Raw genomic sequence first — 21,672 nt, 5'->3', positions numbered from 1 at the left:
GTGGCGTAACCTGGTCTTCTGAAAAAGGGCCCTACAAACATTTTAACCAGTCCCCAGTCTACAGATTTCACTTCGAAGTCCACACATCTCAACACTGCTATCGGGCAACTCGTGGTAGTCATCATATGACTAGTAAATATTCAAAAGGTGTGCCCTGGTTCTAGATTCTAAACACAAGTGCCAATATGCTATGCATTTTTGGCCCTCATTTTCAACTTGCTGGACAAAAATGTACTAAATTAAAAAGTCGCAGGGCACTGCATGCATACTTTTGAAAAATGTCCACTCAGAGTCATAAAGGTTAGGCAGCCAAAAATGCCCTATGGTTGAGAAATTAGATATACTATAAAAGAGTGTTACTATTTACACACACCCACACAGGTCACATGCTATTTTTCAAATAACATTTAAGGCACGATTCCTCTATTTTGCTTGTAGCATACTATACCTTTCCGGAAGACTTTATTCCTTTAAACATAGATGCGCCAACTATGAGCCACGCTAGGAGAAGGCAAAGAGCCAAGTGCCAGACAACAGTCCCAGTTTCATCCATTCCGCTTGAACGGCGAAGTGCCTCCCGTCTACAAATAAAAAATATGGGTGAGTTCAGCTTCAGCTATAAGCTATAGACTTGTAATGCTGCTCTCTTACGTGTCAGTGTCAAGAGATTCTTAGTGCTGGTATTAATTTGTCAAGGAATTTCAAACGCTTGTGGAAAAACGTCTGGGTCACATTTGATTGATATTGGGTGTGGATCATATTCATCAAGTACTGCTGGCCACCTGCTCTAGTGTTTCACATTTGCTTGGGGGAAACACCATTAACTCGCTCCTTGCATGTGAAAAACGTAGGGAGCCACCCACCTGAACTCCCTTCACGCATTGCTACTTTTCCGCATCCCTTCCCTGCTGGCTTTGATGTCCCATCCTTTATATGTCCATTCCCTGCTGATTTCTCGTATCTACGACCCTTTCCTTCCTCCTTTCGTTGCTCTGTGTCCTACCACATCATTTTCTACCTCTCATTAAGTACCCTGCTAATGATCACCTTCCGTCTCCCAAGCTGTTCTTTTGTCTGCTTTATCTTTTTGTCCATAGTCCTTGCCCCATACACTTACTCTCTTTATGTCCATGTTCTCCCCTTCTGCCTTCTTGTCTTCTTTTCTCTGCCTCTTTCTTCCTCCTCCTACTTGCTACTTTTGTTCATTCTCCTTCTCAACGTTCTCTCAGTGTCCCCAGTTTCCTTTCTTCCTGCTTTCCATCTCTCTTTCTTGTTTCCTTCTCGCTCCAGCCTCTCTTTTTACCTGTGCCTTCTCCGTCCAGCCACCTGCCCTGTCTCTGACCCACTGCTCCCTCGGTTTCCAGCAGACTCACTATAGCATATGTGAAAGGCACTTCCCTTATCTTAAAATAACCATTGTATTTGTAGGCAAATTGTAGGGAACATTTTTGGGAGGATTGACTGAGAATAATGTTAACTTTATATAAATTGACCACAAGTGACCACAGTTGGAGTACAATATAGTGACACTAACAATTGTACTGATTCTCCACAGTTTTATCCTGATTTCTTATTTCTTCGTATCTTAAGCTGTGTTGGTCCTAAATTGCTGTGCTTACAGTGTCGTTGTTCTATAAGGAAGCAGAAGTTTTTTTTTTTTTTTTTTTTATTAAAGTCAACGCTGAGTGAAGTTATTGTCTTGAATGACACAAACCAATTTCTCACGGAATAATTTGGAAGTGACATAAGGAATATGCATCCAAGAATGGCACCACACATGCAAGGCGTAATTGCACAGATTACATCGCTTAGAGTATAAACCTACCAGGACAATTTGTAGAATGCAAGGATTCAGGTCTTTTAAGGACTTTCATTAAAATCTTGAAAATCCTGATCCCACATGTTACCCTCTCTGGCATCTGGCGAATTGTGCTATACAGACACAGCGTGTATAACAAGCATTTGCAATGTAATGGGTCTCACGTTTGCTCGAATTAGAGCTGTTAATGTTGTAAACTCCTAACTGGACTTTTCTTTGCACTTAAATTGAAAATGAAAAGTAAAACAGTTGACACAAGTGGGCCGATTCAAAGCACCATGGCCGGCATGAGCGCAAGCAAGGGACACAAAAAAAAGACCTTCGCTCAGTCAAACATATCAGTAAATGTGCAATTACCCATATAACAGGGTCGATGTCCAAGGCGGTAACCAAACCGCCCCAAGGAGGGACCACCGTAAAGCATTTACCGATGATAACAAAGGATTTTTGAAAAGCAAGCCCACGAACGAGTGATAGTGATGGGCATGCAGTGGGTGTGATTAAAAGCCCACAGATAGATTAGAACAGGTCAGAGCGCAGGCACGCTCGACCTGAAAAGGTATTTTATTAGCATACATAGAGGAAGAGCATGCTTTGTTAATCAACAACTTCACAAATGTTAATCAAAAGGTAGATTTATTAAATATATTGGAAATAATTTTTTTCGAAGAAGCGGAAAATTATGTCATTCTCCAAAGTCCCCTATCCATTTCTTTGGGTGTTAAAAACATGAGACCAGAAGAGTGATCTCAATTAAATCGACGTTGACTACAGATATCAATAACGATCATCACATGTGATATTGCTAAAAGATCACCTGTGACTGAAAAGAGAAAATCATAATATGGAATCATCTGTGAATAAGTCATTTGCAGGTTACATTGGCAGTCTCTTTAGAAATGCACTTATTTTCACCTATTAATAAAGTGCTGTTTAACACTTAATCAGGAATACTTACTCCCAGTAGAGCTTGCTTGGAAGTTCAACATCTAGTTCGATTGTGCTGTTGGCTAGGCAGGTCTGGTTACTTTCCCGCACCCAGGTTAAATTTGCTGTCACTATGTCACCTCCTAAACTTACGTTGCAAAAGCCTGTATGAATATAAAATGAATCATGCCATCTTATTATCTAACAAAGGTAGTTTGCTGCTCTTAAAGTATTAGTAAGAATTGTATATTTTATTTTTAACTACTAAGCTTGCGCAAACAGCCTATCAGAAGGGTCCTCACGTGTAGGTCCCTTCAACCAGTAGAATTGGGATTGCACAGTAATTGCAAATTTAGGGCCAGATTTAAGTGAAAATGACAGTGCGCGTTGCTGCGCCAAATTTGGTAGCATCGCGCACCGTCATTTTCAAAACACAGGGATGCGCTATATTTACAATAATATAGTGCACCCCTGTGTTTCCCCCTGTGCCAGTGCAAAATTTGCTGCTGCGCGCCAATGCACCCACCCTTGCATCATCAATTGTTTTTGTGCAGGAAGGGACACCTTCCTCTACAAAAACAATCTTCAATGGTGATTTGCTACGTCTATGTGTGCTGCAAAATGCAGCACACCAAGAAAGAGCAGAAAACGAGGAGAAATGAAAGCATTTCTCCTCATTGTGCCACTCTAATACCACTCCTGGGGTAGAGTTAGATTTTGGAAATGTCTCAGGGTTATGAAAACTCATAAATCTGGGGCAGCTTCAAAATGCAATGGGTGTTGCTGTGGCACAGCAACACCCATTGCACCCCTCTTCCATGCAAAGTGCTGAGTGTGGGTGGCTTAATACCACTCTGTAAATACGGTGCAGTGCATAGCGCTACCGGAGAGTCACTAAAAGTGGCCCTAGGGGCTCTTAAATATGCTCCTTAGAATTTACACAGCAAATCACATACCATTGATAAAAATCACAATGTATTTTTACAGTTGAACATGTTTTTTTCTTTCATTTTAAAAATCTCTTGAATGATTAATAAGACACATTTTGCAGTTATTAAGTTGCATCGTAAAGTTATGACTCAAAATCGTGAAATAACTTGCTGAGTTTTACAAGGAATCTGAAGAACCAATGTAATGCAAATGCAATGTACAGAGAGTCGGGGTCACAAAGCCATTTACCCTTCACACAGCTGCATCTATGGATGCAATTGACTCTGTTTACACATGCAAGGCATTCACCTTGTAGGCAAAAATGGTTTTACTAATGCATATATTGTGCTACAGCTACCTATACTCACTGCTGAATGGTAAGCCAAAGCAGCCCTGGAACAATGTTCAAACCAGCCCCACACAGCAGGAGGTTGCAACTAGAATGGGGCCAAGAGATCATGGTAGGGTCATAGCAACCACACTTGCTCTGAAAGAAGCCCCCTAGCTTGCAGCCCAGCAATGCAAGAGTGACACAATGGCCGGGCTAACACTGCCTACAATGAAGCAGTAGTAAACCGCGTGCTAGGTGTGTGAGGAGTAGGAGTGGGTAGATCAAGACAAAGTTTGTTTTTGAGAGATTGCGAGCACCAAAAAACTCGTACGTTTGCAGACATTTACATAGTCGTCTCTGCAGTGCAAAGAGCTGGAATAACTCTCCTTCTTGTGTGTACACTGGAGTGAAAAACCCTCAGTTTTCCTGCGGTGTTGGGAAAGGGGTGTCCCCAAGGTAGGAAATGTTATCCGTGTGTGGAAACACACAAAAAATGAAGGAAAATATGTATTTACACAGTACATTGCCCTGGTCCAGTGCAGAGATGTACAATTCATATCACTTTGCATCGTGGAAATAATAAATGTCATGACTTTCCCAGAAATAGATCTGAAAAGCTGCAGCTTTGCAAATGAACTACTGTGACTATTTGTGAATTCCTAAAGTTGCACATTTTCTCCTGTGTATAGAAGTATGAGTATGGGTGGACAGGTACTGTTTTTTTATGAATCAGGCACTGATTGGCTTTGCAGAGTGCAAAAGACACATAAACATTTAACCTATATACAGCACCTTACTTTGAATATTAGAACCTCTTCATTTCTGGTCATCCAGATTAATTATGCTGCTACCTGCTTGCAGGTTTATTTTGATAAGCCCAGATCGTAGTCCCTCACCTTCTTTATTATCTAGCGACACACTTACATTTCCCCAGAGTCACCATATGTGGTGTGTCGTCTTCAGACTCCATTGTTCCTATCAATTTCAGCGAATACCCTATATCGCTAGAAACCCAATACATCCCTAGATCATCTCATTAAGTATGAGTGACCCAAAATTTGCGTATGCAGTTTATTGTCCACAGAGGGATCATCATTCCACCAAAATGTGCCATGTTTATTTTGTAACCTGAGGGTATTTGTTTACCACCCCTCCGGAGGGTACATTGGTTGTATAAGGGTTGTGATGTGTGCTGATCCTCCCTCTATATGGGCTCAAAAAAATCATGGCGTGCTTTTTGACATTGTGGCTCAATCTAAGAAGAACACTTTGGCACTGCATCTTTATGAGCTCATTCTCTTGATGGGCTCCTTCCATCCTTCCTGAAGCCCCCAAATAATTTGGCTGATCCTCGTTGTTAACATCTACTATGTCAGCTACAGTAACATAATTTACAACCGACAAAAAACCAAAGTGCTACTCAAACTGCAGCACACAAACATTAAGCTGCCGCCTCAACTTTGATTTGGTCAAGCCACATCAGCCTGGATATGAAAGGCTGTAATTGACTGCTAATGAAATATTGCGCTGATTTCAAGACCCTATCTTGAATCTCAGAATGATCCATGGCACTTTGTGCTACCACATTACCAGAGTGTTGACACTCTACCGTCTTACAAGTAGCCTAAGGCCAATCTCAAAATCTGGCACCATTTGCCACGCCAATTGCATGGTTTTGCATGCATGTCCATTGATCTGCAACACTCTTTTTGTGGAGATCTCTTACTGCTGTACCTCATCCTAAAAGTAATCTATATGAAGTTCAGGAGATTGCTGAAGACCAAATTGCTATACACTACTCACAGAACGTCCTTGCACTGACAGCATGAGCGCTTCATGAGTAATAAAACAAAATTAAATATATAAAATATTTTATTATATATATGTATGTATGAGACTAATATAGCATAATTCTCATTGAAATAAAAAAAAAAGAATATTACATGCAAGAAGCACCGCACGGATGAAGTATTTTTCTACTATCTTCTACTCAAAGTTATAAAGTAGCTGTAGGGATAGCACTGTTTCATACTTCTGAATGCTTGTGTTTGGGAAAATGTTACACAGGGGTGTCGTTTCCAAAAAATAAAAAAAAATAATGTGAAGTGCTATTATTCTTCAGACTAAGGGACATATTTTTGAGATCCTTGTTTAACGTTTGCACCACACAAAGTAAATCTGCAGCCGCATATAGATGTAAATCTGTGGGTGCAGAGTTACTGGTTTCTTCATGAACACTGCCCCATATACCTTTCAATTCCATAACTGGCTTTTTTACATAGACCTATTTTCAGCTTTCTCCTCAAATTATACTAAATGTCAATTTAAAAAAATGTATGTATTGTTTGCAAAACATATAAATCATCTAGTTTGCTAAAGGTACAACACAGAAAAAGTAAGTTATGAGTCATAGGGAAACAAGAAAAAATAAACCTACCTTTCGGTGTTTTACTGCATATTGTGTCATTCAGGCCTTCCCACTTGGAGCAGTCAGACCACGGAAGCACACTTGTGAACGAGGCAAAGAGATAGTAAAGGCTGTAGGCGATTATGACATTATAATAAATAGTCACTAGTGTTGAAATAAGGACCATCGTCACTCCCACTCCTACAAAGGAAAAGACGTGGGGGAAGAAAATATGTATTATTAAGGTGGAAGGCAAAACAGGTCAACTGTCAAGGCTTCAGGCAAGGTTACCTAAACATACATTGGAATACTTGTTTATAAGTTTCTATCAGAGACAAATAGACATAACATTGAAATGTTATAGTTTGCCACACACACAGTCATTGGCACTACCAATAGGTCTGGCTTTAATAGAATGATGTATGGTCATGTGAAGCTTTACAAGTATATAACATGAGTTTGGCTCTGTATTTGTGTGGTACCAAAGAACAGTAGGAAGAAATTGCTGTAGGTTAAAGGTTCAGGTGATAGTTGCACTGCCAAGCTAGACCTAAACATCTATGTAAGTTAAAGTCTGCCATTCTCCCCTATGTGCTGAAGTCAAAGAAAAACACTGTAATTATCTAGTTATCCTAGATATTTTAATAGCATTACAATGTCATGTGTGTGTCCCTGGGAAGTCAAGCTCAGGCATCTAGATAAATAAACAAAATGATCACAGCTGTGTGGAGGGCAAACAATGTTTTGTGGAAGCACACGACTTCTGTTCAATCAAAACATGCACTCCTGGCTCCCAACATGTGCACAGAACCAAAGCCCCTCTTTAGTGATGCTCACATAATTGCCTGGTGACTGCTCCATTGTCAAGCTAGACCATAAAAATAATTCTTTGTAGGTCAAAGAACAATCATCAGCCTTTCTCTTGTTAGTTTTGTAGTTTCATGTAACTGTTCAAGTGCACTTTGGAATACTTTCAAATAAGTTTTAGCTGAAGACAAGGTACCATTTTACATTTACAGTACAGAAACAATGGTATATGTGACTCCGTATATGATTAAATTAATGCATATAGTTATTTGGAAAGGCTGCTAGCACATGGTTACAAGTTTGCATTTTACCACCTTATAGCAAGTTAATCCCAACCAAGTGATAGACAAAAAATAACCAATTTCTTATGACTATAACCTCAGCCCTCAAAAAAGAAGGCAACTGTTTAGAAACAGAAAGAAAACAGTCCTGCATTACGCAGATGAAAACAATGTTCACATACTATGAATGCTTTAAATACCTGGGACAAACCCACGGAGAACAGTTTGGGAAATTTTCTTCATTGTGTGATGCTGTAGCAGCAATAAAAAACACCATTCCATCTATGCTTTCAGCCTTGTGCACAGCAAAGTAAATGATTCTAAAGCTGTCTTGAGCATCAAGTCTCTCACAATTAGTGTGTAAAGCCATCATGAGAACCCCACTGGAAGCAGTTTCAGTAACAAGAAATAATTATATCTAAGTTAGGCCTGTAATTAAACGTTTTTCCGGTTCTGGGTACGGATTTCCTGGATAGATATCAATTGTTATTGAACCAATCAAAATTCAAAACACTGCTAATACGCAGTTATCTAACTTAAAATAACCATTATTATAGATTATGTTATGCTTGCTGCATTATTTTCCAGTCTGTTTGTAAAAACCTTCACTAGGAGCAGCATGTGTCAGTTGCTTGGAGCAGGACAACCACAATAACAGAATAATTAAAGGCTTCACTTTATAAATTGTGTTAAGAGACCTTTCAACAGAATAACAACCTCAGATGACAAAAACAAGAGCTTTGTGCTTGGAGGATTTGTGTCTAATGACTTTTATGGATGAATCATAGCAGCACATTCTGACACATTGGTAAGGATGGGTGATGGTGCCTGGATTAGGCAGCAATAGAGAGGACAGATGCATAGCTGCCTCCCGCCTACCTAAAACACAGTCCATCCAGTGCTTAACTTGTAAATAAAAATAAGCCAGTTCTCAAAGCTCTCCTCTGAAACACACAGCTGCTGCAAATAAATGTGCAAGCATAAACTACTGAGGCAGCATAATCCTGCAGCAATCTCAGGCCCCTTTAATACATTTATAGCCACTCCCTGCCCTCTCCCCTCACTCTTACAGCTTTCTGCTTTCTCCCTTTGTGACGCTATTTCATTTTTCTCTTCTTCTGTCTTTCACATTTGTGTCTTTTGCTAAGAGTAAATGCTTGAGGCAGAAAAATAGGCAGAAAAATAGGTGCCAGCCCTCAAAGATAAGGGCCAGTGCCCCACACCAGAAACCACCAGCTCAAATTAAGCACCAAGTCCATTGCATCACCCTGGCACAAAAAAAAGACCATAGCTGAAAGTGCTGAAAGAGAAAAGGACAAGTCTTTGCATCCATTTCTGTCTTCAGCTAAAGCTTCTCATCTATAGAAAACATATTAAATACAAGATACTCAAAATCACAATAACACATTTAGGATATAAGCAGTTCTGTCAGAAAGAGGCAAGCCTTGCAGTTTTTGACTACACTACCTGAAAAGAAAGCGCTGCCTCAAAGAAATATTGGGTTAAATGAATTCCCTTTACACACTCCAGGCACAAAAAGGCTCTTAGCTCTGCAGTAAACCAGCAAATCCCACCATGATACAGCCCCTGTTATTTGCTGATATGATCTACAGCTGGCAACTGGGGTGTCCCTAGTGAGCACTGTAAATCACTAGGTTATATTACAGCTATAGTTAATGCTGTACGTATCATTAAAAGTGTTCATCTGTCCTATAAGCCAACAACAGTCAATAAATGAGGGCTCTCAAAGGACATATTTAGCATGGTATAATTCTCTATAAGAATGCATGACAAAAAGTAATGACGATGTGTCATGATATGACATAACATATGAGGGATAATAAAAATAACAAGACTTAACATATGACATAACACTTCATTTCGGGTAGCTTGATGCTCAAGATCCTGTGCATGTTGTCTATCAAAATAAAACTCCTACGCTATTACATATATAGAGAAGAGGAAGTCACCATTATCCCAGGGGCTTCTGTCTGCTAAAAGACACCTTGACAGTGCACCATAATCATTGTAAACCAATATACGACATGTTTTCCGATTCTGTGCCTTGTCCAAGAGTCACCACGTAAGTCTTCAGTATGCCCTAATGGTACATTTAGTGGTGTTTCGTTAGCTTTTTGTATGGCAAAATGCTACTTCTAGAGATGTTGAATAGAGTTTGGGATATCATTTAGAACTCTGAAAAAATAAGGCCAACTTCGACTAAAGGACACTATTCAAAGTACTGCAAGAATGCTTCAAGAGCTATCTTGACAGCTGTTGACTATATGGCCATTCGATGTTAAAATCAATAGGGTGTGCATTGTGTCTTTTTTACTATGAAGCACTTCTGATAAACCACATTTACCTTTTCTATTTTAATTTCGACTCCAGTTCTAATATTACACATTCGTCTTAGCTCAGAGCTTGCAGTACACTCCATTACCTTCAAATTGTGTAGACGTTTGTGGGCAATCTGTAAAACATTTGTGAAGTGAAGTTTTATAAACTTCCCTAACACAGTTCAAGATAGCATTTGATTTATAGGTCTGCACTCAGTAAGTAGGTCCTTCATATATTTATTATTTAGTCTACAGTCAATGAGTCACTGATGAAACCAGTTCCCTTGTTGTGGTCTCTTCCTTCACCAGAGTTTCAAAGTTTAACTTTGCCACTATTTGCAAAGAATGTTTGGACACCACAGTATGAGCTTCACTTAACGTTGATGGGAGTGTTTGAAACAGCTCACATTGTAGGATATTGTAAAGTAAAGGTATCTCCTGAAACAGGAAAGGAATCTCATTGGACTGTGGAGTAGTAAAGGTGTGAAACAAATGAAGTTTGGGGTTTAAAGGCTGGAGTGAAGAAATTTGATCCAGGGTCTGCTATGAGAAAACAGCTTCACCAGTTCCCCTTTAGCGAAAGAACTACTTTTAAGGTCCTCTACTTGATGCACTGGATACTTTATATTATGTGTATTTGTAAAGCACACTATCACCTGCAAGGTTATCCTGGTGCTGTGCATAACAATCTGGCCTTACACACAGTATCCAGAAAATACAGTGATTAGGTATCTTCTAGCCCTGCCTGTTGTTTTTGTCTCTAAATTTCGCATATCATGAGTGAAATGTTGGGGGGAGGGTCAGGTTCACTAAAGTATACAGACTGTATTCTCCAATGACCTCCAGTTCTTAATTCCAGGGATTCATGGCTACATTGCTTTTCGGGGAACTCACTTATTCTAGAGTCATAGTCTTTCTCTGGTTTTTTTTTGGTTTGGTTTTTTTTGTCTCATTTTCACAACGCAATAACGAGTGCCCCGGGTCTTGTTTAAATAATACATTAAATGAAATGCTGTTAAATATTTTAACTCTGTTCCCTGATTCGGTGTGATCAAATCTTTTGCCATTTTAAATAAAACACTACCTTATTTTTCAAGTGGGGAATGGATTGATGAATTAATAAAATCGCGAAACAAAAATCAATAACAGTGTCAGTTACCACTTCGATTACTTTAGTCGTCTTGGTTAAATAAAGTTTAGAAGACAAAACAAATCTCACAAAATACGAACCTTCAAAGACTGGCAGTATTTTCCAAACTGAAACTGGCCCCAAACTGGCGAACTGCCCTAGGGAGCATTCCAAGAAAAATAAGGGTAGTCCAGCAAGAGCCAGCATGACTGCGTATGGAATGAGGAATGCACCTGAAAGATACAATAGAAGTAAAAATTAAATGAAGCATCACATTAACTAACTTAGTAAACGAAGTAGGTGCACAGTGCTACCCTCCCAGGCACGCTTGAGACAAGACTTGCTTGAAACTGGCGTGACTATAGGCACAAAATTCACATTCATCACAAATTCCAGTTTTTCAAAAAACACATAGAGAATGTTTTTTTTTGTTTGTTTAATCTTAAAGTGTAATCATTCTTATTTGGATTGCTGTAAAACTACACTGGAAAAATGTAAATATGGACATGAAAAAATATTATTTACGCTCGTTGCTTATCCCATTTAAGAATTAATTCATCAACTTTATATAGGGCTTCTGCCTTATCCACCATCTATGCTGGGAAAGATAAATGTGTAAATAGTATGCAAGCTAAGTAAATGCAACTGTGTATAAAGTCAAAAAGGAATTCTATGTAATGTGTGCAATATAACTCTGCTCCGTGTTGAAAGTCCAACCTTTGAAAAAAACATTGTGTTTCACTAGGCGTTTCCTTCAGTTTATAGCCAAAACAATATGCATCAACACCTCTTGAAACCTAGAAAAAATGTTGTATTCAAAATGTTTATATATTAAATGAATGGTGTGTCCCAACCTGATATGCACTTTCTGAGGTGTATTATATTGAAATGTTTAAATATCACTTTACATCCTTCACTAAGCCATGAAGCACTTTGATTTACATTGGCATGCTGGCACCCCTTCAGAGTGCATAAGTGCATGGTTGCAAGTCTGTGGTTCAGGTGCATGAGACTCACAGATAAGTTCAAAACAAAGTGTGCTGGAATGATAGCTTCACAAAGAAAGATATGTTGAGGAGAAGAGTGAATGTGTATGTGTGCATGTAATACCACCACCTATAAAGTGTCTAGAGTTCTAATGGTATGCAATGTCGAGTCTGTGCATTTTTAATGTGTGCTCAAATATATTAGAAGGGAAGATGTGGCAAATTCACATTGTTTGACGTTTGAAGGTTCAACTTAATTGAGATATTGTACTGGGTTAGCCAATGCGTGTGTTGGCAAAATTGAATGGTGAGGGTGGATGAATACACAAATTGTGTCTGATTCACAAAAAGTAAATACACACATGTAGATTTACTCATGTGTATATTTACTACCACACTTGGGTGTTAGTCTCCACTTTTAGCCATTCACCAAGTCTCAGTTCATTGTGCGGAGACCAGTGAGATGGAATGTATGCATGCAGTGTTACTATTAGTAAGTGTTCACACTTAAGTGAAGATCTCCACCACCTGGGCAGAGGTCTCCCTATAGGAAAGTATAAGGAAAATAATTAAGATTATTATTCTTTAAAAGGGTAATTTTTCTGGATCTGCCATTCCCCTATCATACAAGAACCTGGATCACAGAAAACACTTTACAAATTAAAAATGAAATGCCAAAATTTTGTGCTGCACAAATCCTCCTATACAATGTATGGTAGGAATTCAGAAGTACTAATAAGCTAAAAGACTCCTACAACCCACTTCATTTTCCCAGGTAAATTTGTTGGTGTTTGCAAACCAGTTGCTTGCATCCTTGAGGATCATCTGATAAAAAGCGAGCTGATAATGGATTCTGACAAAAGGTGAGTAAATAATGTTAATGAGCAAACAGGCAAATATTAAGAGAGGATCAAATCATTTTAACCCTTTGAGTAGCAAATAAAGCTGAAGATAGTATCTCACTGGTATTATATGTAGTTACTAGTTAGATAAAAAGCCAAGCACAGAAAAACAAAGTGATCAAGTAAAAGCATCACAGTTCTGGTAATGCAAAGTGAAGAATAACAAAAGTGGAAATGTTGTGGAGTGATGTTTATTAGAATTGAAAGCCCCCTATTGAAACGATGAGGAACAGTTGTATCAGACAGGTAAGACTAAAGACCAAAGGTTTAGCCAAAAAGAAAAGGACATTAGATAATGACTTCATCTGAAATAATTTTCATATTTAAAAAAGTAGTCAATAAATTGAAAATATTTTTTTGTAAACGGAAGTCATTTATATGCTAAACAATAGACTGATCTTGAGAAAATAACTCATTGGGTTAAAAATGAGTCATAACACAGTGAAAATATTGTCATTAAACTGAAAATATATAAGTAAAACATGAATCATCTTGGACAGTGATTAAAAGGACAGTCTATATTTTCATTACAGTAAAATTTGAGTCTTCAAACTAACATTCCAACAGCAAGCAAGGACTCAAATGCATGGAATTAGGTGAACATTAGTGTATGTATAGTTTATTAAAAAAAATAACGAGGATGCATGCTGAATTTTCGCCTAACTCTTCCAAAACCAACGTTTTTTTTCTTTTTTTCTTCAGGGAATGTTCAGGTAAATGTGCGAGAATTGAAAGGGGAAAGAATGAAGTGGGGCAATTTTCATTGAATGGTTGAATGTTGAGGCATGGGTTTATAAAATGTTATATATGAGAGGGAAATATAATCTGTTCAAAAGAAAGAATAATGGCAGATGATTCGTGTTAGTCTTCAAATCCTTCTATGCTGATGATAATTTGTGCAAAGGTTGAGTTTTAAACTGCCTCCTTTAGTCTTTTTCTTCCTCTAGACGTGGTTGGCTGCCGTCTCCAGTACTGTGGTGGGTCAGGTATTTGATCATCTCAGGAATTCTTTTGAGATAGTGTACAAATATTTGTGTTTGGCCTGGCCAAACAACACGGGAGAGTGATTCGAATTATGTGGTGTCAGCAGAAGATTGAGCAGGAAGTTGGAAGTCACGCAACAAATAGAAATGTTCTTCTTCTATGGCATGAAGCTTGCTCCACTTTGCTTTGACTTTACAGAGCTAAACAGACAGCCTGCCTCTAGTGCTGCTTCTTGGTGAGCTGAGCAGTCTGTTATTTGACTTATTAAGTAGTGATGTGTTTTTTGCCTGAATGTCTATGCAGGGGTATTTACCATTTAAAAACAAATATTGACATTTTCCCGTGAGATATGTAAACATGGTTAAAGCTCAAGGCCCTGCACTGTTGTTTAAAGAGCAGGTGAAAAGCGCTGGCTGGAAACTCCCCGGGCTCTTATCTACTGCTAGAAGCTAGATTTCAGGTGTCCCTATTGCGCTATTCTAAGCTGGCTTGGTCCTACTACTGGTACTAAACGAAGTTCATCCACCTTGTTCTCGCATTTTCTTCAATTGTTGCTCTACAGAATGGTGGGAAAGCCCTCTTTTTAGAGAACCAAACGACCAAAATGCAGCCCTACACCATCCTACCTTTATGGGGCGTAAAGAAGCATCTACCGGCCCGTGCTGCCTCTCTGGATCACTCCCTACAGGACGGATACACAAGGCAGCACTGAACTGAAATGCCCCACATTTCGTGGCACGTGCAAGAATCTACCAGCATACACTACACGAGGGTGTGCACGTCTGTTGCACTACGGACAAATTGTGGAATACCGCCATTTCTTTTCTGTTCAGTCAGTGTTATGCCAGGCATAATTTAGAAGAAAAAAACTGCGCTTCGGGGTTGATGTCGTGGTCCTTTGCATGCTACAGATTAATCTACGCTGCCATCATTTTCTGAAAAATATATTGAACCAACCAAGGACCTCTTTTATCCTCTTTTACTGCATTTCCCCTTTTCATCTAATGATATTACTGTGTACTGGTTGTATTTTTGCAGGCAGAGTGACCAGTCACAACAAACTGGTTTAAGAACGTTTGTGTTACTCTCCTCGTATAACAAAACTTTGCTATTTTTGTGAATGGTGATTTACACCCGAATTAAGTTCTTTGCGTCGTAAAAACTGGAAGCATGTCTAATAGAAATAGTTCGGTTAGCTGGAGAGGAATTTAGAACGTTATCAGTTGGTGCGCTGTACCAAATAAAGATGTGCCAAGAAGGAGGGATGTAAAAGGAGGGCAGGATTTGGCGGAAAACGAGGTTGTTGAGCCATGGAAAGGCGTGAGCATGGAGGAGTCAGTAATTGGAAGTACTGGGAGGTGTCGCCTGTGAGAAGGAAAAGAGCTACGGGAAGCGTCTGAAGAGGCGTGCAGCGTCTTGAGTAAGCAAAAGCCAATCATGACCCGGTGGAATGACAGACCGTCTGACGTGAAAACATATCAATTATAACGGATTAACTGACGCAACTGGTACACACCTACCACACACAGGACTAAGAACACACACAACTTCTAGCGTTGGTGCCTGCGGCTCTACGTACTTGGGACTGTTCTGTGAGGCACGTTTTCCGTACATCGTCCAGGTGTATCCTTAAAAGCGATTCTAAATAGCTATGCGCGTCCAAACAGAGAATTTAGTACGAACGGGGCACCTCTGAGTCTACCCATTACAAATGGTTACACTATTTTCGTTGAGCAATGCTTTCCTTGGGCTAAAATGACTTTTCAAGTGCATAAAACAGTAAAATAAATCATTACAGTCCATTCTGAGAAGGAGTCCGTGGTAGTTATCCTCGGTCACAGGAATTAACATGTGGGCAGTCTGTACTTTCTGAGAACCGGACTGTACGTGTTTGCTAGGAGTCAATTTCTCAACAGGCAGAGCTCTAACGCGTTCATTACTGCATTACGCTCAACAGATTGGGGGTTCGAGCGTGCTGGAGTAAATATGTTTTAGAAGCACAGCACGGTTAATAATCGATTTCTTACTGACTCTCTCACTTCGTGGTCACACTCCAGTGTGCCTCTGTGCACAGCTTGGCACGTCTACCCTTCTTAATGAGTAGTTTTTTCAGAGAAATATGATTAATTACAGTCACATGTGTGTGTGTGTTTTTTTTTATGGTCGTTCTTTCAAAACCCTGTTGAGATTACTTTGATTGATTGTCAATGCCCGCATCTGCCGCGCCTTTATGGGAATGAGACTTCCCCGTTTCCCTACATCGCCAAATTATATGATCGTGGACAAATTATGGCCCATATTTATACTTTTTAGCGCCCCATTTGCGCCGCTTTTTGACGCAAAAGCGGCGCAAACTTACAAAATACAATTGTATTTTGTAAGTTTGCGCCGCTTTTGCGTCAAAAAATGACGCAAATGCGGCGCAAAAAATGTATAACTATGGGCCTATGTATCTACTTTCTGCCACCATTCTTTTCACTTCAATATAGGGATTTATATTCTAGTGTGGGCTGTACAAGAAAACAAAACTTTTCGAGTCTCACTTTATAGGTAAAGTAGGAAGGGAGTGCTGTGGCCTGACATTTGGAGCTCGAAAGTTCTTATTGGTGCAGGACCAGGGATGATCTTCATAAGGTTGATTCCTTTCTGAAGCAGAATAAAGGGCAAAAAAAACAACGATAGACTATAATACAGCCAAGAGTATTTACCAGCGACAGAGATACATTCAAGCATCCCACCCACCAGTTTTACATTTTGTGCAAGGGTATTCACAGGCATGGACCATTACTTTCATTTTACACATCAGTTACTCGACAGATTAGAAAATACTTCATAGAAAAATCTCGAAACTATTTTAATCGTTAAATGAACAAAACAATTTTGAGGCTATTTCTGTGAAGAATTTTTGAATCTGTTGACAACCTAAACAGTATGTATGCAGCCAGGAAAGGTTCTACCTGTCATCAATAAACACTATTCATCCTCCAGTGAGAAAAGCACATGCAGGATTGAATTTACTTAAAAAACTAAGAAATTCTGATTAAAGATTGTGAGCGTGGGGAATTTACTAACAATTCCCTTTCTACCTGTGCCATAAGACGCCAGTTGAAACTTTCTGATGAAGCTACAACAATTCCTGATGCACTGTTGCTCTTGCTCATGGAGAGCAAGCTCTGGAAGTTCTCACTAGTCCGCTCATTATGAGGAACAACTATGTGTGATAAACTTAGTGTTGGTCGCCGTCTCAAGTGAAATAGCTTGGAAAACATTTGCACTGGGAAGTGGACCAAAGAAAGCACCAGAGGCAGAGATTCACTGAGGCATTTCACATATTGATTTTGCTTTACTAAATTAAAAAGCCAACCAAAGTACAAGAGGTGCCAATTAATTCTTCAAATAGGTTATTTTTTAATCAGAAGCTTGTTATTGTGCACCCTAGTTATAAATAATGTTTTTGAAGTAATACGGTAGTAATAAGGTACCTCCTCCATTTTGGAACGTCAGGTAGGGGAATCTCCAGACATTGCCCAGTCCCACAGCATAACCAACCATAGACAGGAGATATTCTGTTTTACTTGACCAGTTCCCACGCTCTGTGTTCTCATCATTGCTGCCCTGGTGAGTCACCTAAAAATCACAATCATTAAGTTATCACAAAAGAGCACTATGAAACACATTAATTCATTATTTTCATAATCCAGATGAGTTACATCTGATGCATCCTTCAAAAACAGGAATGTTAATTTAAAGTTATATGTGTCCCCAGTCATCCTGCAGTGGTCACCAGTAAACATTCAGGATTCAGTCCCTCCTTGTTTTCTCTGAATATCAAAATAACGCCTTTTAGAAATGGGGTCTTTGGCTGGCAGTCAGGTTACCCCCTGTCCAAGCAAGGACCCTCACTCTAGTCAGGGTAAAGGAGAATAACCCTCAGCTAACCCCCGCTCAACCCCTTGGTAGCTTGGCACAAGCAGGCAGGCTTAACTTCAGAGACTAGGTGTAAAGTATTTGTACCAACACACACAGTAATGCAGTGAAAACACTACAAAATGCCACAACATAGGTTTAGAAAAATAGGTAACATTTATTTAAACAAAACAAGACTAAAGCAACAAAAATCCATCATACACAAGTCAAGTTATTAATTAAAAAGCAAAAAGAGTCTTAAAACCTTGAGAACACAATGCTAACACTGTTAGCGTGAAAAAGTACCTAGGTAACGTCAATAACACCGCACGGGCACGTGTGCATCGAAAAAGGACAGCAATGAGTCGATTTCTAACTCGCAAGCGAGACCGTGCATTGTTCCTCTTCCAGTCGGGTCGGCTTTTGTCGTTTCTCCTCTCTGCAGGAGCGTGATGCCTCGATCTGGACAAGCACCTTGGGTGGGGGCAGGCTTTGCATCATTCTTCCGCACCCAGTGAGGTTTGCGTCAAAAATCCTGCCACACGGTATCAGAAAAAACATGCATGTCGGTTAATACGTTATCAGCCTCCATCACTGGGTGTTGCACATCGTTTCTCCAGCCGCTTGCTTCGATCTTCCAGTTGCAATGCAGGTGGAGTGTAGATTTCAGCCGCAAAGCCAGCAGTGCATCGTTTCTCAGCCGCGTCTCGGAGGGTGCATCAAAAATTTCCATGCACGGCAGTCTGTGAGTGGATTTTCAATCTTGGTCTGCCAGCTTCACCTTTCGAGGCCCCAGGAACTGGATAGGGTACCACTTGGCAGGGGAGGAGGCTCAGCAAAGAGTCCAGGTACTGGCAGGGGAAGTCTTTGATGGCCCTGAGACTTCAACAACAGGAGGCAAGCTGAAGACAAGCCCTTGGAGATTTCTTCACAAGCAGGAATGCACAACAAAGTCCAATGTTTGTCCCCTTTCACAGGCAGAAGCAGCAACTGCAGGGTAGCTCCACAAAGCTCAGTCACAGGCAGGGCAGCACTTCTCCTCAGCTCTTCAGCTCTTCTCCTTGGCAGAGGTTCCTCTTGATTTCCAGAAGTGATCTAATTTTCAGGGGTTTGGGTGTCCTTCTTATACCCAGTTCTGCCTTTGAAGTAGGCCTACTTCAAAAGAAAGTCTCTCTTGTTTGTGAGATCCTTCCTTGCCCAGGCCAGGCCCCAGACACTCACCAGGGGGTTGGAGACTACACTGTGTGAGGGCAGGCACAGCCCTTTCAGGTGTAGGTGACCACTGCTCCCCTCCCTCCTAGCACAGATGGCTCATCAGGAAATGCAGGCTACACCCCAGCTCCCTTTGTGTCACTATCTAGCCAGAGGTGCAAGAAGCCCAACTGTCAAACTAACCCAGACAGGGAATACACAAACAGGCAGAGTCACAGAATGGTTTAAACAAGAAAATACTGACTTTCTAAAATTGGCATTTTCAAGCAGACAATCTCAAAACCAACTTTACTAAAGGATGTATTTTTAAATTGTGAGTTCAGAGACCCCCAAACTCAACCTGTCCATCTACTCCCAAACGGAATCTACACTTTAGTCATATTTAAAGGTAGCCCCCATGTTAACCTATGAGAGAGATAGGCCTTGCATCAGTGAAAAACGAATTTGGCAGTATTTCACTGTCAGGACATTTAAACACACACCCATATAAGTCCTACTTTAAACATACACTGCACACTGCCCATGGGGCTACCTATGGCCTACCTTAGTGGTTTCTTACATGTAAGAAAAGGGAATGTTTAAGCATGGAAAGTGGGTACACTTGTCAAATCGAATTGGCAAGTTAAAACTGCACACACAGACACTACAATGGCAGGTCTGAGACATGATTACAGGGCTACTCATGTGGATGGCACAACCAGTGCTGCAGGCCCATTAGCAGCATTTGATTTACAAGCCCTGGGCACCTCTAGAGCACTCTGCTATGGACTTACCAGTAAATCTAATATGCCAATCATGTAAATCTAATTACATATACAAGTTACATAGGAGCACTTGCACTTTAGCCCTGGAGAGCAGTGGTAAAGTGCCCAGAGTAACAAAAACAGCAAAAACAGAGTCCAGCACACATCAACAACCTGGGAAACAGAGGCAAAACGTTAGTTGAGACCACACCAAGGATGCCAAGTCTAACAATGTCCCACTCGGATTTCCTCATATTTGGTGCAATTGCTCTTTGTAGACCACTGGACGCCTTGTTGCCTTTTTACACCCTTTTATTTGCTTTCCTGTCTCCTGGGTTGATGGGACGTGGACTGCATAGTTTTACTCTGGCCATTCCTGGTTGAGGGGCACTACAGGTGGACTATAGGTAGTATTGTTGTAGCTAAAGGCACTCTGTTGTCTAGTGGCATAGTCTGTGATGAAAAAGACTGACACATCTTTCCTAAGTCTGGGGTCCTGTGGGAGGGTGGCTACACAGATTTTTATTCCAGGTGAGCATTTGTATGATGCTTAAATTAGTTTAACAGAACACAAACAACAACAGACACCATTCTTCAAACCATTGCACTCTTTCTGAGGGCAGACCTATTGGATTTGTCAACCGCTATGGACAGTGTGCCATTTGTCGTTGCCTGCATTGCGGTAATCGGACGCCCGTATTACCCCACTGACCACGCTCTGTATATATCCCATCACTTTTCGCGTTAGGGACAGCAGGGCGTACCTCACAAAAGTATCATCAAATATTGAAATAAGTGTGGTAGTGGCAATGAACATGTCACAGCTCGTCAGAAGAGCCTCGGCAAAAACTGGAGACTGTGGTTCGGTTGCTGGCGAGGAAAGAGCAGTTATGAAAGCGTGTGCTGAACAACAGGACTGAGAGCAGACTTCAGTGACGCACTCGGGACCTCGAGATTCCAAGGACCCTCTCTTCGATACTGCCTGAAATGAGCGCAGCCACTTGGAACACACACCCGAGAGCACAAGTGCGCGTGACACTGAGCGCCGCTGGTTCCAGGTATCGGCGGGCCATCGCCGCCGCTGTTGCAACGGTGGAGGGGAGAATGCCAACAACACGTCCACCCTGCAGAACAATATGGGCTTTAAAAGGCATGCGAACCGAGATATCTCAGCTGCGCACGAGGCTAGGTAGCGCCGGTGCCGAACGCTGGTGCTGCGCCAGTATCTGTTTGCAGGTCGCAACAGGTGCAACGCCCAAGCCCGCTTCACGGCACAGGATTTGAGAAGGGCTGGGAGTAGAGACACGGTTACTTCTGTCTTCACAGCTCTTTTAACGGCAAATAACTTTAAAGAGGAGTAAATGAAATGCGCTGCATCCTTCGTTCTGTACGTAACCCCCCGCCCCCGTGTACAAAGCGAGAATTGCTGATACCTCAGTAGAAGAGGCCGGTCACAAATCAGAAAGTATGTCTTGAGGCGGAAAAGAAGAAGCATGCTTGAGGAGATAAATTGGCTGCACAGTGTACTTTTTAAATAAATAAGCACCGCACTCACCAAGTCCTTGCTAGCTTTCCGACCACAGCATGTCAGGAATCCTGGCAGTGAAATACCCATTGCCTTCTGTGTGTACCAGCGTGGAAAGCTACGAGGGAGTGTTATTTGCTGTTCCTGTGCTCGTGCGGCTGCCTCTCAAAGCCCCAAACCTCTTGACATCAGTGCACCTGGCGAGGAATGCAAGCCCAAGTGACTATGCCCCAGCTCACAGCCCTTTTAAAGGCAGCCAACCACCTCCCTGCCCTGAGTCAATTACAGGAAATCTTGCTGTATTAGCAGAGGGACGGGATTTTGTCATTTCAATACACATCTCCTGAGAGTGTTCATTGTTTTTCATGACATGGCGATAACAAGAGGTTGCGATTAGGAATTTCCGTTCTGGGGCGGGAGGGATGGGATTAGCTCACCCACGTC

General features: G+C 40.9%; 1 protein-coding gene across 1 annotated transcript in view; it reads right to left on the bottom strand.

The window, feature by feature from the left end:
- The window catches only part of LOC138264442 (sodium- and chloride-dependent neutral and basic amino acid transporter B(0+)-like), a 45,775-nt gene extending 24,309 nt beyond the window's left edge, over window positions 1-21,466 (bottom strand). Inside the window, exons 1-6 of the mRNA XM_069212543.1 lie at window positions 21,259-21,466; window positions 17,325-17,469; window positions 11,072-11,203; window positions 6,445-6,615; window positions 2,778-2,910; window positions 449-581 (exon numbers count right to left, since the gene is read on the bottom strand). Coding sequence (XP_069068644.1) covers window positions 449-581; window positions 2,778-2,910; window positions 6,445-6,615; window positions 11,072-11,203; window positions 17,325-17,469; window positions 21,259-21,318 — 774 coding nt within the window. The 5' untranslated portion in view covers window positions 21,319-21,466. The remainder of the gene's footprint in view (window positions 1-448; window positions 582-2,777; window positions 2,911-6,444; window positions 6,616-11,071; window positions 11,204-17,324; window positions 17,470-21,258) is intronic.
- Between the last annotated feature and the right edge of the window lie 206 nt (window positions 21,467-21,672).

Source organism: Pleurodeles waltl, chromosome 2_1 (genome assembly GCF_031143425.1).
Source record: "Pleurodeles waltl isolate 20211129_DDA chromosome 2_1, aPleWal1.hap1.20221129, whole genome shotgun sequence".
Taxonomy (NCBI): domain Eukaryota; kingdom Metazoa; phylum Chordata; class Amphibia; order Caudata; family Salamandridae; genus Pleurodeles; species Pleurodeles waltl.
The sequence above is the reverse complement of the archived record's forward strand: the minus strand, read 5'-3'. Positions and strand labels throughout refer to the sequence as shown.